This window comes from Taurulus bubalis (assembly GCF_910589615.1).
Source record: "Taurulus bubalis genome assembly, chromosome: 8".
Lineage (NCBI taxonomy): Eukaryota > Metazoa > Chordata > Actinopteri > Perciformes > Cottidae > Taurulus > Taurulus bubalis.
In genome coordinates this window covers 460,001-477,045 of record NC_136596.1, presented here as the reverse complement: position 1 = coordinate 477,045, position 17,045 = coordinate 460,001, and the positions used below count along the sequence as shown (strand labels likewise).

The window sequence follows — 17,045 nt, the reverse complement described above, 5'->3', positions numbered from 1 at the left end:
GAGCCAGACCAGGCTCTACTCCGATTGGTCGGTTTCTTATCATGTGACCTCACTCTAACCGCGTTTCACTTCTGATTGGATCATGTGACTTCCGCTCTCGAACACACGGCTCCTCCCGCTGGCGGCCATGTGACGCGCCTGCTTCCTCCTGATTGGTCGAAGCTTCTGGTTGGTGGTTATTGAGTCCTGTCACTTTCTCATGAAACTGCTTCTGTTTCTGTCTTTCAACCAAACGCCATGGTCTTCATCGGGGATGGAGTTGCTCAGTTGTCATGGAGATGTGTCAGTCGTTTTAATTATGGGATGTCATTTGTGCTTTTTTTGTCGTCGGAACGAAGAAATGTGTCGAAACTTAAAAAAACAAACAGACATTCTACGGACTAATCGATAAGCGATCAATAAATAAAGCCGAACACCCGTTTCCTCCCGGTGCGGCAGACAGACAGGCGGACGGTGAGACGGCTCGTTGCCACGGTAACCCGCCTGTTTGTAGTCGACGGTCGAGCTTCGATGCTAATAGTTAATTTTTGTATTTTAATAAGAAAAGGAAGTGATTTTGTGTATTTGCATGCACTCCGTACGTCCTCCGTGTGTGTGAGCGCTGTGTCGCTCAGTAGGCCGGAGGTTAGAGAGCAGGCGCCCCCAGTGGACTGTTGATGTAATTACTGATATGGATCCTTATTTTCTGAGTTCCTTTGTTTTCATAAATAAACACATAAACTGACCAGCTGACTGGACTCTCATTCACACACTGTGTGTGTGTGTGTGTGTGTGTGTGTCACACACAGAGACACATACATATATGTGTGTAGCACACACACAGACACATATCTGTGTGTATACACACACAGATATGTACGTATACACATAGATATGTACGTATACACATATCTGTGTGTATACGTACACATACATACATTTTAATGGAAGGTTTATTTGAACAGTGAGAGAAAGAATATTTAAAATAAATCCAGAAAATCACATCATATAAAAGTTCTACTTTTATTTGCATTTCATTGTGTGAAGTAAGTATTTGATCCCTCACAACATGACTCTACTGTAGCAGCTCAGAGGGTTCTTGTAGCCCAGCAGGTTCTCAGGAGGGATTGTAGTTCACTCCTCTTCCAGATCCTCCACATCCTGAAGCCTTTGAAGCTGTCGCTTGGACACTGGAAGCTTCCTCCACAGATGTTCTCTGGGATTCAGGTCTGGAGACTGGCTCTGGGCCTTCATGTGCTTCTTCTAGAGCCACTCCATGACCTTCATGTGCTTCTTCTAGAGCCACTCCATGACCTCCATGTGCTTCTTCTAGAGCCACTCCATGTGCTTCTTCTAGAGCCACTCCATGACCTCCATGTGCTTCTTCTGGAGCCACTCCATGACCTCCATGTGCTTCTTCTGGAGCCACTCCATGACCTCCATGTGCTTCTTCTGGAGCCACTCCATGACCTCCATGTGCTTCTTCTGGAGCCACTCCATGACCTCCATGTGCTTCTTCTGGAGCCACTCCATGACCTTCATGTGCTTCTTCTGGAGCCACTCCATGACCTTCATGTGCTTCTTCTAGAGCCACTCCATGACCTTCATGTGCTATTATTATTAGATATTGATCAGATGATGTGAATGAAAGAGTTTCAGGAAGAGGACACTCTATATGCAGAGCAGCTCGATGCTGAGATGAGCTGGACCTGCAGGTGGAGGTCAAACAGACGAGAGAGGAGCAGCACAGCTTCCTCTGTCCAGTGTTTCATGCATATTGTTAGAAGGGGTGTGGTGTTGAGGACCCAAATGCACAGACGCAGCAGTTCAAGTTCCAAGGGCGGACTTTATTGCGACAAAACAAAACACAACGAATAGACAAACTTATACCAACGGTAATGTCCAGCGAACACAGGAGATCCACCTCCCCTGCTCCAGCTGTCGGGAGGGCAACTCAACCGCTCTTGTGAAGGCTGCTCTTGAAGCACGCCGGACGGATTACGCTCCAGAGTCGGGAGGGCAACTCAACCGCTCTTGTAGTCAATGCTCTTGAAGCACGCCAGACTGATTCCGCTCCAGAGTCGGGAGGGCAACTCAACCGCTCTTGTGATCCACTCTCACCTGAAGAAGCTAACCAGACTGGAACTGGAACAACCCGACAAATGAGCCAGGTACGCAGTGGTCCCTAAATTACCTGCCGGTGATCAAGGCAATGCACAACAGCTGGGATGAAGGAGAGGGGCGTGGCAGTGGGCGGAAACCGGGGGTGGAGACTTACGAGCAGACAAGGGGGGGGTACTGTTGGATTCCCTAACGGGAGCCTCTTGGCGAACCACCGGATCTACCAGGGTTCTGTCGATGGTAGTCTCTAATGAGCCCCGGATCAAGAATCCGAGAACGGGGCACCCAGCACCGTTCCTCTGGGCCATACCCCTCCCAGTCTACCAGGTACTGATATCCCCTACCCCGCCGGCGGACATCCAGGAGGCGATTGACTGTGTAGACGGGGCCCCCCTCAATGAGACGGGGGGGGGTGGAGGGGGTACAGACGGAGGATTTAAGGGACTGGAGACAACGGGCTTGAGGAGAGAGACATGAAATACTGGGTGAATTCTCATGGAACGAGGCAGCTGAAGTTTGACCGACACCGGGTTGACGATAGAGATGATGGGATAAGGGCCGACATATCTGGGGGAGAGCTTCCTACACTCGGTGCGGAGGAGGATGTCCTTGGCCGAAAGCCACACCAATTGACCAACACGGTAGTCCGGGGCTGGAACACGCCGTCGATTCGCCGATCTCCTGTGCGAAGTAGAGCGGCCCGAGTCTCTCTCCACAGTCTCTCGCCTACAACGATGGGCATTGCTTTGGACCGAAGGTACGGCAACCTCAACCTCCTGGCTGGGGAACAGGGGAGGCTGAAAACCCAAAGAGGCCTCAAATGGGGACAGCCCGGTGGCAGTAGATGTGTGGGAATTGTGGGCGTATTCGACCCACGGAAGGTGACGGCTCCATGACGAGGGATTGGTGGCGGTCACACACCTGAGGATGGCCTCGAGCTCCTGGTTCATCCTCTCAGTCTGGCCATTAGTCTGTGGGTGGAATCCTGAGGAGAGGCTGGCCGTGGCGCCGAGGGTGTGACAGAAGGCCTTCTACAACTGGGACGAAAACTGAGGACCGCGGTCCGAAACTATGTCCGCCGGGATGCCATGAAGCCTCACCACATGTAGAACTAGCAGATCGGCAGTTTCACGGGCCGATGGAAGCTTGGGCAGGGGAATTAAGTGAGCAGCCTTTGAAAACCGGTCCACAACCGTCAGAATGACGGTGTTGGTGTCAGATGGAGGGAAACCAGTAATGAAATCCACCCCGATATGGGACCACGGGCGTTGGGGCACAGGAAGTGGTCTGAGTAACCCCACGGAAGGTCGATGCGAAGCCTTGTTGCGGGCGCACGTAGTGCAGGCCAGCACATACGAACGCGTATCCTCCTCGAGGGACGGCCACCAAAAGATGCGGCGGAGCCAGTTTATAGTTCGGCGGATGCCCGGGTGGCCCGAAAGACGGGACTCGTGGGCCCACCGCAGGACTTGGGAACGGGCGGCCTCAGGAACAAACAGGCGGTTCGGGGGACCTCCTCCGGGGTCAGGCTGGGTGTGCTGGGCCTCACGTACCACCCTCTCAATCTCCCAGGTAACTGCACCCAGCATGCACGAGGCGGGCAGGATGGTGTCGGGAGTAGAACCTCCCTCCTCCGGAGCAAACTGACGGGAGAGTGCGTCCGGCTTGGTGTTCTTGTGCCCTGGCCGGAAGGTGATGGTGAAGTTGAAGCGTGTGAAGAACAAAGCCCAGCGGGCCTGGCGGGAATTGAGGCGTCTCGCCGAATGGATATATTCCAAATTGTGGTGGTCGGTCCATACAATGAAGGGAAGCACCGATCCCTCCAGCCAGTGCCTCCACTCCTCCAAGGCTAACTTGACCGCCAACAGTTCGCGGTTGCCAACGTCATAATTCCTCTCCGCCGGGGACAATCTGCGGGAGAAGAAGGCACAAGGATGGAGCTTGGAGTCGGAAGCGGACCGCTGGGAAAGTACAGCTCCGACTCCGGTGTCCGAGGCGTCCACCTCGACGACAAACTGGCGGGTCTCGTCTGGGTGGACCAGAATCGGGGCCGAGACGAACCGATCCTTGAGGGCACGAAAAGCCCCGTCGGCCTCTGGGGTCCATGAAAAACGGACCGTGGAAGAGGTGAGTCGTGTCAGTGGTTCTGCCGTTCGGCTGTAGTTCCGGATGAACCGACGATAGAAATTGGCGAACCCCAGAAACTGCTGAAGCTTCTTTCTTGAAGTGGGCACCGGCCACTCCGTTACTGCCTTAACCTTCTCGGGGTCCTTTCTCACCTGACCCTCCTCGATAAAGACCCCCAGGAACTGCACAGATGTAACGTGGAACTCACACTTCTCAGCCTTCACGAAGAGCTGATTCTCCAACAGCCGTTGCAAAACCAGGCGAACATGGTTGGTGTGCTCCTGGGGGTTCGGGGAGAAGATGAGAATGTCGTCAATATACACAAACACAAAACGGTTCAAGAAGTCGCGGAGGACATCGTTCACCAGGGCCTGAAAGACGGCAGGGGCATTAGTTAGTCCAAACGGCATCACCAAATATTCAAAGTGTCCCAGGGGTGTGTTAAAGGCCGTCTTCCATTCGTCCCCCTCGCGAATTCGGACCAGGTGGTAAGCGTTGCGGAGATCCAGCTTGGTGAATATCTTGGCTCCAGCTAGGGATTCGAAAACAGAGGACATCAACGGCAACGGATATTTATTCTTGATAGTGATTTGATTCAAACCTCTGTAGTCGATGCAGGGATGGAGGCTCTTGTCCTTCTTCGAGACGAAGAAGAAACCCGCTCCCACTGGTGATGAAGAGGGGCGTATGATTCCAGCGGCGACCGAGTCCGTGATGTACCTCTCCATAGACTCACGTTCTGGCCGGGAGAGATTATATAACCGGCTCGAGGGAAGTGGAGCGCCCGGGAGCAGGTCAATGGCACAATCGTATGGACGATGAGGGGGAAGTGAAAGAGCCCGCTCCTTGCTGAACGCCTCTCCCAAATCCACATACTCCTGAGGCACTGCGACGAGGCCAGGACCGGTGTCAGACTTGCTGGGGAGAATAACCTGACGGGGCAGCGCAGACCTGAGGCAGCGAGAATGACAAGCAGAACTCCAGCCGGTGATCCTACCTCCAGCCCAATCAATCTGAGGATTATGCTCCTTGAGCCAGGGAAGTCCCAGAACCAAGGGTGTCTGGGGGGACGGAAACGCATAGAACCGGGTATTCTGACTGTGATTGCCAGACACATGCAGGGAAATTGGCTGAGTCCAGTGTGTTATCTCCGCCAGTGAACTGCCATCCAATGCGCTTACCAGCAGAGTGCGCTCTAGCGCCTCCACAGGAATTCCTTGACTTCTAATAAAGTCAGTGTCCAAAAAGTTCTGTTCAGCCCCGGAATCAATGAGGGCTGACAGGTGCACAGGGCCCGATGACAGCCTCAGGGTGGCAGGAAACAATGACCGAGACTCAGAATGGGGAATTCTCCTTGACCCACTCGCCAGCACCCCCACTCCTACTGACGAGCTCTCTCTTTTGGCCGAGCGGAGCACACGGCCCTGCGGTGTCCCGACTCCCCGCAGTGCAGGCAGCTTCCTGTGCGGAGGCGTCTCTCTCTCTCCTCTGGAGAGAGATGAATCCGCCCGAGCTGCATCGGCTCCGGTTCCAACGGGGGAGGGGCCGAGGAAGGGGAGCGTGCGCGCGCCTGGCTGTACCGTCCGACCGGGCTCGGAGGCTGAGAGCCGGGAGCGGAAGAAAATTGACGCACCGGATTGGAAGACCGGTAGTGCCTCTCCCGACGGCATTCCCGAATACGGTTGTCCATCCTGACTGTGAGAGCGATGAGCTCCTCTAAGGAATCCGGTTCGTCCCGGACGGCCAGTTCATCTCTCAGAAGCTCCGACAGGCTGCAGCGGTATATCCCCTTCAGCGCCTCATTCCCCCAACCCGACTCCGCCACCAGAATCTGGAAATCCACGGAGTATTCTGCTGCGCTGGTGGACCCCTGGCGGAGACTGAGCAGGCGCTGTACAACGTCCCGGGTGTACACCAAGTGGTCGAATACGCTCTCGAAAGCCTCCTTGAAGCGCTCGTAGGAGACCCGAGTAGAGCGTCTGTGGAGCCACGCCTCAGCCCAGACCAGCGCCTTACCACGTAGCAAACCCACCGTATATGCCACCTTCGCACTGTCCGAGGCGTACGTGCGGGGCTGCTGGGTGAAAACAAACCGACACTGGAGCATGAACCCTCGGTACTCCCCAGACGCTCCACCATAAGGCACAGGAGAGGGAACAAAGGACTCACGGGTGCAGGCGGACTCCTCGTCCTCCGGGACCGGCTCCGCGGCGGCGGGGCGGCGCAACGAGAGGTTGTGCAACATGCCTCCGATCTCCTCCATCTGGGAACCGATGGTACGCTGGGAGTTCAGTAAGTCCTGCAACACCTGCTGGTGTTGGCCGAGGAGAGCGCCCTGCGAGGCAACTGCCCCCTGCAGCTGATCTGCAGCAAGCGATGCTGCTGCGGCGGCTGGGTCCGTCATCTTTGGTCGGGTTGTTCTGTTAGAGAGGGTGTGGTGTTGAGGACCCAAATGCACAGACGCAGCAGTTCAAGTTCCAAGGGCGGACTTTATTGCGACAAAACAAAACACAACGAATAGACAAACTTATACCAACGATAATGTCCAGCGAACACAGGAGATCCACCTCCCCTGCTCCAGAGTCGGGAGGGCAACTCAACCGCTCTTGTGATCCACTCTCACCTGAAGAAGCAAACCAGACTGGGACTGGAACAACCCGACAAATGAGCCAGGTACGCAGTGGTCCCTAAATCACCTGCCGGTGATCAAGGCAATGCACAACAGCTGGGATGAAGGAGAGGGGCGTGGCAGTGGGCGGAAACCGGGGGTGGAGACCCACGAGCAGACAAGGAATCCAACACATATTGATAAAGCAGTGTTCATACATATTGATAAAGCAGTGTTTATACATATTGATAAAGCAGTGTTTATACATATTGATAAAGAAGTGTTCATACATATTGATAAAGCAGTGTTTATACATATTGATAAAGCAGTGTTTATACATATTGATAAAGAAGTGTTCATACATATTGATAAAGCAGTGTTTATACATATTGATAAAGCAGTGTTTATACATATTGATAAAGAAGTGTTCATACATATTGATAAAGCAGTGTTTATACATATTGATAAAGAAGTGTTCATACATATTGATAAAGCAGTGTTCATACATATTGATAAAGCAGTGTTCATACATATTGATAAAGCAGTGTTCATACATATTGATAAAGCAGTGTTTATACATATTGATAAAGAAGTGTTCATACATATTGATAAAGAAGTGTTCATACATATTGATAAAGAAGTGTTCATACATATTGATAAAGCAGTGTTCATACATATTGATAAAGCAGTGTTCATACATATTGATAAAGCAGTGTTTATACATATTGATAAAGAAGTGTTCATACATATTGATAAAGAAGTGTTCATACATATTGATAAAGCAGCTCACATTAGCAGATGTAAACATACATGTGTATGTTTTTAGTGTTAGTCCATTTTTATTTATTGTTTTAATGAACAGCTCAGGGATGTTCAAGGAGAAACCTGTTAGTGCACATGTAACGAACATGTTTTGCACTGTCACTTCTGTTTTTTAATAAAGGGTTGGAAATTAATGCTTTTTGTTCTTTTATTCGATTCATCGGAAAAATAATCAACCAATTAATCGATTATTAAAATAATCTTTAGTTGCAGCTCTATTCTGATCCCGTGAAGTCTCAGAGGAAAACAGGTTTCTAAAGTAATAAAGTTAAAGTAAAGTTTTGTGACGTCACTAAAGTGACGAGAGAATAATTTACACCAAAACAACTTCTTTTGATCTCAGGTGCTTTTATTAGTTTTAAACGGACGTCGTCATGGAGACCTGCTGAACAGGAAGCTGAGAAGCTTCAGTCACCTGAATGTACAACTGTCTGAAATCACAGTACTAGTACTCAGCGGCTATGTACTAGTACTCAACATACTAGTACTACACGCGCGTGTACCAGCGTGTCTTCTTCTATCTGGACCGAGGTGGCCCTCCGAGACCAGAACTTTACCCACGATGTTTAAATAGCGTCACGCCAGACTGGAGTGAACCCAGTGTGCTCGGGTTCCTGGTTCCGGCCTACATGACGCTGCAGATCCTGGACCGCCCGTCCGCGTCCCGCAGACCCTTCTGGTCCCGGACCAGCACGGCCTGGTTCCCGAAGCTGCTGTACCAGGCCGACTGGCTGCGGCTCAGGTAGGTGGCCGGGGCCTGCAGGGCCTGCTGCTGCTGCTGCTGCTGCTGCCAGACCAGCAGGGACGCGTCCCGGTACCGCAGCCGGGCAAAGGCCTCCGACAGGGCCTTCCCTGCCAGGGGGGGGCGACCGGGACCAGGAGAGCCGGGGCCAAGAGAACCGGGGCCAGGAGAACCAGGACCAGTAGAACCGGGGCCAGAAGAACCAGGACCAGTAGAACCGGGGACAGGAGAACCAGGACCAGTAGAAACGGGGCCAGTAGAACCGGGGACAGGAGAACCAGGACCAGTAGAACCGGGGCCAGTAGAACCGGGGACAGGAGAACCAGGACCAGTAGAACCGGGGCCAGTAGAACCGGGGACAGGAGAACCAGGACCAGTAGAACCGGGGCCAGGAGAACCGGGGCCAGGAGAACCGGGGCCTGTAGAACCGGGGCCAGTAGAACCGGGGACAGGAGAACCGGGGCCAGGAGAACCGGGGCCAGTAGAACCGGGGACAGGAGAACCAGGGCCAGGAGAACCGGGGCCAGGAGAACCGGGGCCAGGAGAACCGGGGCCAGGAGGTTCCTCTACAGCATTTGGGTCCGACATGTTGAAACTAGCATGGTGACAGAAATGGCCAGAAGAAGACTCGGGTCCAGGTCCAGGTCCATCTCGGTATGAAGAGCTGCTCGTCTGATCCTTCAGCAGAACCTGAAAGAAGGAAACCAGGTCTGAGAGCTTTAGTTTAAATGATATAATATCGTGTTTATATACACTGTATATATAGTGTCTGTATGTGTAGTGTCCGCTAGCTCAGTTAGCTTCTGTTAGCTCAGGAGATAAACACACGAGGTGACGCATGCATACGTCATGACACCAGAGGATAAACACGTCAGGATATAAACTGCTACGTTTCGTGTCTTTTCTCTCACGGGTGAGTCGATGTTAGCATCGTTAGCATAGTTAGCATGGCACCGCCAGAGCTGCTGCTGCTGCATCCAATAGCAACGGTGTGTCTGAACCGCGTCCGGGTAGGAACACACAACTGAGTAACATAGGTTCCTACCAGGCGAGAGTTTCACTAAATACAATCATAATAATACGACAGTAAAGTTAAATATAAATCATCACCATCCACCGAAGGTGGAAGAAGTATCCAGATCCTTGTAGTATGAGTAACATCTATGGAAGCCATTCTACGAAGTAAAAATAAATCAAATGCACTTCTTGTCCTGTCGTTGGGTAATCCTCACATGGGAAGTCCTTGAACACATCTTCATGAGGTGATGTGAGCTGTGGGCTTGACGGAATCTGTGGTTGTTCCAAAACAATACAACCTCATGGAGTCCCTCCTACGATTACCCCACAATATCTCTAGTGGGGTAATATGGTGCTATGAGGTCTCTAGTGGGGTAATATGGTACTATGAGCCCTCAAGTGGGGTAATATGGTACCATAGTAGTAATACCATAGTTATGATGGGTGCTATCTCCTAAAGGCCTGAAGGAGGTAGCATCCATCCTCAAGGAGGTAGCATCCATCCTCAAGGAGGTAGCACCCTAATAGCACATCCTAAAGGGACAAAATAAGCTAAATATTGATCAGTTATCTTGGAGACTGTAATTTAACATTTTGAGGAATCAATCAATTTGAATTTGTTGACATCTTAAGAACATTTTTAATTCTTTTGAAACTGAAGAAAATAAAATCAGAAACGAACATTGAAAAATATGAAATACTTTATTCGAAGACAAACTTGTATGTACAGTGTTTCAGTCGTGGACATGTGGAGTCACATGACCTGAGGAACGCCTGCATCTGATTGGTTCTCTGGGGCAGGGGGCGGGGCTTGGCTCCGTTTGGCCTGATGCTCGTCTCCTTCGTCTCCTTCGCCTCGTCCTCGTTTCCTCCTCGCGGCTGAACCCGCCTCCTGGGCCTGGGGGCGGAGTCAGTGTTAGTGTCAATTAGTTTGAATGTGTGTGTGTGTGTGTGTGTGTGTGTGTGTGTGTGTGTTACCGTGGCAGCCGCATCGTCGGAGGGGAACATGAGTCTGTGAGCCGTCTGCACCATCTCGCTGTCCTGAACAGAGAAAACACTGGAGACTACATGTCCCATCATGCACCTGGGTAGAGTCGTGTGTCACCATGACGTCATACTACAGTTACCTGTAACCAGGGATGCTGCAGCGCTTCCTGTATCGTCATCCTGCTGCCGGGGTCCACCACCAGCAGCTTCCTGACCACGTCCTTAGCTGAGGACAAGTACCGCTGTTAGGACTACAAGTAAGGCTGTTAGGACTACAAGTACCGCTGTTAGGACTACAAGTAAGGCTGTTAGGACTACAAGTGCCGCTCTTAGGACTACAAGTGCCGCTGTTAGGACTACAAGTGCCGCTGTTAGGACTACAAGTGCCGCTCTTAGGACTACAAGTAAGGCTGTTAGGACTACGAGTGCCGCTGTTAGGACTACAAGTGCCGCTCTTAGGACTACAAGTGCCGCTGTTAGGACTACAAGTGCCGCTCTTAGGACTACAAGTGCCGCTGCTAGGACTACAAGTGCCGCTGTTAGGACTACAAGTAAGGCTGTTAGGACTACAAGTAAGGCTGTTAGGACTACAAGTAAGGCTGTTAGGACTACAAGTGCCGCTCTTAGGACTACAAGTGCCGCTGCTAGGACTACAAGTGCCGCTGTTAGGACTACAAGTAAGGCTGTTAGGACTACAAGTAAGGCTGTTAGGACTACAAGTAAGGCTGTTAGGACTACAAGTGCCGCTCTTAGGACTACAAGTGCCGCTGTTAGGACTACAAGTAAGGCTCTTAGGACTACAAGTGCCGCTCTTAGGACTACAAGTGCCGCTGTTAGGACTACAAGTGCCGCTGTTAGGACTACAAGTGCCGCTGTTATCACTACAAGTGCCGCTGTGCCGCTGTTAGGACTACAAGTACCGCTGTTAGGACTACAAGTACCGCTGTTAGGGCAGCAGTATTATATAGTAGGAAGTAGGAGTACTACAGTAGTACAGCAGTATTATACAGTAGTAGTACAGCAGTATTATACAGTAGGAGTACTACAGTAGTACAGCAGTATTATACATTAGGAGTACTACAGTAATACAGTAGTATTACACAGCAGTAGTACTACAGTAGTACAGCAGTATTATATAGTAGTAGTACTACAGCAGTATTATACAGTAGTATAATACTGCTGTATTACTACTACTACTATACAATATTACTATATTGTATAGTAGTAGTAGTAATACAGTAGTAGTAGTGCAGCAGTACCTTGGTCAGAGACGTGTCTCCACTTGGACGCCACCATGGTGAACTCTCCTCTGATGATCTGCTCCGTGACCGACTGACGGCCAAAACTCTCATGGAACGGTGGATAACCACAGAGACTGAGAGACAGACAGGGAGGGAGACAGGGAGAGAGACACGGAGGGAGAGAGACAGGGAGGGAGGGAGGGAGACAGGGAGAGAGACACGGAGGGAGAGAGACAGGGAGGGAGGGAGGGAGAGAGACACGGAGGGAGAGAGACAGGGAGGGAGGGAGGGAGAGAGACAGGGAGGGAGGGAGACAGGGAGAGAGACACGGAGGGAGAGAGACAGGGAGGGAGGGAGGGAGACAGGGAGAGAGACACGGAGGGAGAGAGACAGGGAGGGAGGGAGGGAGACAGGGAGAGAGACAGGGAGGGAGGGAGACAGGGAGAGAGACACGGAGGGAGACAGGGAGGGAGGGAGGGAGGGAGGGAGACAGGGAGAGAGACACGGAGGGAGAGAGACAGGGAGGGAGGGAGGGAGAGAGACAGGGAGGGAGGGAGACAGGGAGAGAGACACGGAGGGAGAGAGACAGGGAGGGAGGGAGGGAGACAGGGAGAGAGACAGGGAGGGAGGGAGACAGGGAGAGAGACACGGAGGGAGACAGGGAGGGAGGGAGGGAGGGAGGGAGACAGGGAGAGAGACACGGAGGGAGACAGGGAGGGAGGGAGGGAGACAGGGAGAGAGACAGGGAGGGAGAGAGACAGGGAGGGAGGGAGGGAGACAGGGAGAGAGACAGGGAGGGAGGGAGACAGGGAGAGAGACACGGAGGGAGACAGGGAGGGAGGGAGGGAGGGAGGGAGACAGGGAGAGAGACACGGAGGGAGAGAGACAGGGAGGGAGGGAGACAGACAGGGAGAGAGACAGGGAGGGAGGGAGACAGACAGGGAGACAGACAGGGAGGGAGACAGACAGGGAGAGAGACAGGGAGGGAGGGAGACAGACAGGGAGACAGACAGGGAGGGAGACAGACAGGGAGACAGACAGGGAGGGAGGGAGACAGACAGGGAGAGACACAGGGAGGGAGGGAGACAGACAGGGAGGGACACAGGGAGAGAGACAGGGAGGGAGGGAGACAGGGAGAGACAGACAGGGAGAGACAGACAGACAGGTTAACTTCAGAAGAAAGGCCAATAGACATGTCTTCATGCAGTGGATCAGACAGACAGGAGCAGGTGTGAGACAGGCTACCACACAAACAGCAGGACCCCCAGGCTCCAGGCGTCCACCGCCAGGCCGTAGCCCGTCACGGAGGTCAGCACCTCGGGGGCCAGGTAGGAGGGCGTCCCACACAGGGACCTCATCAGCAGGGACTCCTCCAGGATCCGGGACTGGTTGAAGTCCGTCACCTGAGAGACAGACAGGCTCAGTGGTGGTGGAGGTGATGATGATGAAGATGATGGTGATGAAGACGTACCTTGATGAGACAGACGTCGTCCTGTGAGGACAGCAGGATGTTCTCTGGCTTCAGGTCTCTGTGGATGATCCCTTTACTGTGGAGGTACTACACACACACACCATCATAGTCTCTCTCTCTCTCTCTCTCTCTCTCTCTCTCTCTCTCTCTCTCTCTCTCTCTCTCTCTCTCTCTCTCTCTCTCTCTCTCTCTCTCTCTCTCTCTCTCTCTCTCTCTCTCTCTCACCTCCACAGCTTTCAGCATCTGGTAGAAGTAAAGTTTGGCGATGGGTTCATGGAGCTGCTGCTGAGACTTCACTCTGTGGAACAACTCTCCTCCCTCCATCCTAGAGAGAATAGGAAGACACAATCCAACATAATCATCACAGCTCTGAAGATAAATAAATAAATAGAACAAGTAAAACCAGAAGAACTGTATCATCATCATCATCATCATCATCATCATCATCATCATCATCATCAGCCCCCACAGAGCAGAACCAGCTGAAGGCCGTCACCATGTTGACCTGCCTCCTCCTTCCTCAGGTCAGGTGTCTAGAGGCGGTGCTCTTCCTCAGGTCAGGGACAGGTGTCTTCCTCAGGTCAGGGACCGGTGTCTTCCTCAGGTCAGGGACAGGTGTCTTCCTCAGGTCAGGGACAGGTGTCTTCCTCAGGTCAGGGACAGGTGTCTTCCTCAGGTCAGGGACAGGTGTCTTCCTCAGGTCAGGGACAGGTGTCTTCCTCCTGCCTAGCTCAGCCCATTGTTCTCCTCAGTGCTCCACAGACCTGGTGAACTTAGCGGTTTTCCCAAAAGTCTCATCCAGATACCTGTTGACCTCCTCTAAGACATACGTGTCTGTGGGTTGTCCTCCAGGTCCCTCAGGGACTAGTGGAGCTGGAGTACACCATGTAGGAGCTGGAGTACATCATGTAGGAGCTGGAGTACATCATGTAGGAGCTGGAGTACACCATGTAGGAGCTGGAGTACATCATGTAGGAGCTGGAGTACATCATGTAGGAGCTGGAGTACACCATGTAGGAGCTGGAGTACACCATGTAGGAGCTGGAGTACATCATGTAGGAGCTGGAGTACACCATGTAGGAGCTGGAGTACACCGGTTGGAGTACACCAGAGACTCTTCAGAGACCGGACGTGGCTCAGTTTTAGGTCAACCCAGGTTAAGATCTTCAGCTTTAGGTCATCCCAGGTTAAGGTCTTCAGCTTTAGGTCATCCCAGGTTAAGGTCTTCAGCTTTAGGTCATCCCAGGTTAAGGTCTTCAGCTTTAGGTCATCCCAGGTTAAGGTCTTCAGCTTTAGGTCATCCCAGGTTAAGGTCTTCAGCTTTAGGTCATCCCAGGTTAAGGTCTTCAGCTTTAGGTCATCCCAGGTTAAGGTCTTCAGCTTTAGGTCATCCCAGGTTAAGGTCTTCAGTCCACTGGTAAACTCTCCAAACTTCTGCAGCTCAGTACCACTTCGTTCGGGATGAGCGGCGGCACCCCGGACACGGTGACCCACGTGGAGGGAGCCGACCGCGGGGACACCTGCACCAGCACGCCCCTTTGACCACGCCCCTTTGACCACGCCCCTTTGACCCCACAAAAAAACTCTGACACGCGCTCCCACCGTCAGCAGAAACAGCCGACCACCAAACTGTTCAAACACACTCCGATGAAACGGGACAGAAAACGAGGAGAATTATAAATATAAATATTGAGCGTTGTACTCACAGCTCCAACACGATGTAATAACTGTCCTCCGTCTGATAGAAGTCCTCAGTCCTTATTAGACAAGGCTGCAGGACATGAGGAGACGAGGAGACAAGGAGACAACGACACATAAATGGTTAATCATCATAATGCGTCTTTAAAGAACTTAGGAAAGCATTATTAAGTATTATTATTATAAAGTATTATTGAATATTATTATTAATAATTATAATACTCAATAATACTGCTTAATAATAAGCATATTAGTATTAATCAGTATGATTATTATTAAGCATTATTATCATTATTAAGCATTATTATCATTATTAAGCATTATCATTCTAAAGCCAGTGGATCTCTTCTTCGTTGGTGTCTCACGTGGTCGACTCGCTGCAGGATCTCGATCTCCGTCTGCGCGTTCCGCGTGGCCGTCTGTGATTGGTCCAAAACAAACATCACATGATCAGCATCCTGGCGTGCCATTGGTCCTCACGTTCATTTTGCCATTTTGTAGTTTTTCAGCCAATCAGAGAGCAGACGAGATGACTCACCCCTTCAGACTGAAAGTTCTTCTTGTTTATTATTTTCACAGCAAACTTCCTGCAGGAGGATCTCTCAAAGGCCAGTTTGACCTCACCACACACTCCACTCCTCACACACACACACACACACACACACACACACACACACACACACGTCAGGGCGCAGGAAGTGACATCACAGCGGCCGGGGCGTGTCTTAAGTGACTCACGTGCCGATACGTCGCGTCAGCAGGTATTTCTCCTGAAGCTTTCTGGGTAAACTGGACTGATGGTCCGACATCAGGTCAATGAAGACAAACACTGCAGACAGACAGGCAGAGAGACGGGGGGTGAGACAGACGGGGAGACAGACGGGGAGACAGACGGGGAGACAGACGGAGAGACAGACGGGCAGAGAGACAGACGGGCAGAGAGACGGGCAGAGAGACGGGCAGAGAGACAGACGGGCAGAGAGACGGGCAGAGAGACGGGCAGAGAGACGGGCAGAGAGACGGGCAGAGAGACAGACGGGCAGAGAGACGGGCAGAGAGACAGACGGGCAGAGAGACGGGCAGAGAGACAGACGGGTGGTGAGACGGGCAGAGAGACAGACGGGTGGTGAGACAGACGGAGAGACAGACGGGCAGAGAGACGGGCAGAGAGACAGACGGGTGGTGAGACAGACGGAGAGACAGACGGGCAGAGAGACAGGCGGAGAGACAGACAGGCAGAGAGACAGACAGAGAGACAGGCGGGTGGTGAGACAGACAGAGAGACAGACGGGCAGTGAGGTGAGACCTTTGTTCCGCTGCTCAGCCAATGAGATCACAGCATTGTTCACCAGAGGAAGCTTCCTGTCTCTCCCGATGAGGAGCCCGTCCACAAAGGTCCCGTTGTTACTGTAGTCCTCCACCAGGACCTCCAGACCCTCCTGGGGAGACAGACAGGGAGACAGGTAGAGAGAGAGACAGGTTCCCGTCAGGCTCTGAAGTCCCGCCCTCGTGGACAGCATTCTAAACAGGAAGTGACCTCACTCTGGAGACCCTGAAGTGTTTCTTGCTGTAGATTCTGAACTTCTTGGATCGGATTTCATTCGGATCGTTTAGGACGTAGTTACACCGAGAGTCCCGCCCGAACAGGTACTGGTCCTCGAAGCAGTCTGTCAACAAACAAACAAACAAACAACAGTAAACAAACAGGTCATGGTCCTCGAAGCAGTCTGTCAACAAACAAACAAACAAACAAAAGTAAACAAACAGGTATTGGTCCTCGAAGCAGTCTGTCAACAAACAAACAAACAAACAAACAACAGTAAACAAACAGGTCCTGGTCCTCGAAGCAGTCTGTCAACAAACAAACAAACAACAGTAAACAAACAGGTCCTGGTCCTCGAAGCAGTCTGTCAACAAACAAACAAACAACAGTAAACAAACAGGTATTGGTCCTCGAAGCAGTCTGTCAACAAACAAACAAACAAACAAACAACAGTAAACAAACAGGTATTGGTCCTCGAAGCAGTCTGTCAACAAACAAACAAACAACAGTAAACAAACAGGTCCTGGTCCTCGAAGCAGTCTGTCAACAAACAAACAAACAACAGTAAACAAACAGGTATTGGTCCTCGAAGCAGTCTGTCAACAAACAAACAAACAAACAAACAACAGTAAACAAACAGGTATTGGTCCTCGAAGCAGTCTGTCAACAAACAAACAAACAACAGTAAA

General features: G+C 51.6%; 2 protein-coding genes across 2 annotated transcripts in view; both read right to left on the bottom strand.

Moving 5' to 3' along the window:
• Positions 1–8,008: 8,008 nt before the first annotated feature.
• Positions 8,009–8,987, bottom strand: brd3os (BRD3 opposite strand; the record flags this gene model as incomplete). Its single annotated transcript, XM_079222211.1, has 1 exon — positions 8,009–8,987. One exon carries the CDS (start codon positions 8,985–8,987, stop codon positions 8,283–8,285), a length of 705 nt encoding a protein of 234 aa, XP_079078337.1. The 3' UTR covers positions 8,009–8,282.
• Positions 8,988–10,146: 1,159 nt separating this feature from the next.
• chek2 (checkpoint kinase 2) overlaps positions 10,147–17,045 on the bottom strand; it is a gene marked incomplete at its 5' end in the record, with an annotated part of 7,981 nt that continues 1,082 nt past the window's right edge. Inside the window, 13 exons of the mRNA XM_079221901.1 lie at positions 10,147–10,314; positions 10,395–10,457; positions 10,544–10,629; positions 11,663–11,778; positions 12,890–13,047; positions 13,116–13,202; positions 13,341–13,440; positions 14,822–14,886; positions 15,179–15,232; positions 15,352–15,448; positions 15,552–15,642; positions 16,120–16,252; positions 16,356–16,480. Of these exons, the coding sequence (XP_079078027.1) occupies positions 10,171–10,314; positions 10,395–10,457; positions 10,544–10,629; positions 11,663–11,778; positions 12,890–13,047; positions 13,116–13,202; positions 13,341–13,440; positions 14,822–14,886; positions 15,179–15,232; positions 15,352–15,448; positions 15,552–15,642; positions 16,120–16,252; positions 16,356–16,480 (1,319 nt within the window). The 3' untranslated portion in view covers positions 10,147–10,170. The remainder of the gene's footprint in view (positions 10,315–10,394; positions 10,458–10,543; positions 10,630–11,662; positions 11,779–12,889; positions 13,048–13,115; positions 13,203–13,340; positions 13,441–14,821; positions 14,887–15,178; positions 15,233–15,351; positions 15,449–15,551; positions 15,643–16,119; positions 16,253–16,355; positions 16,481–17,045) is intronic.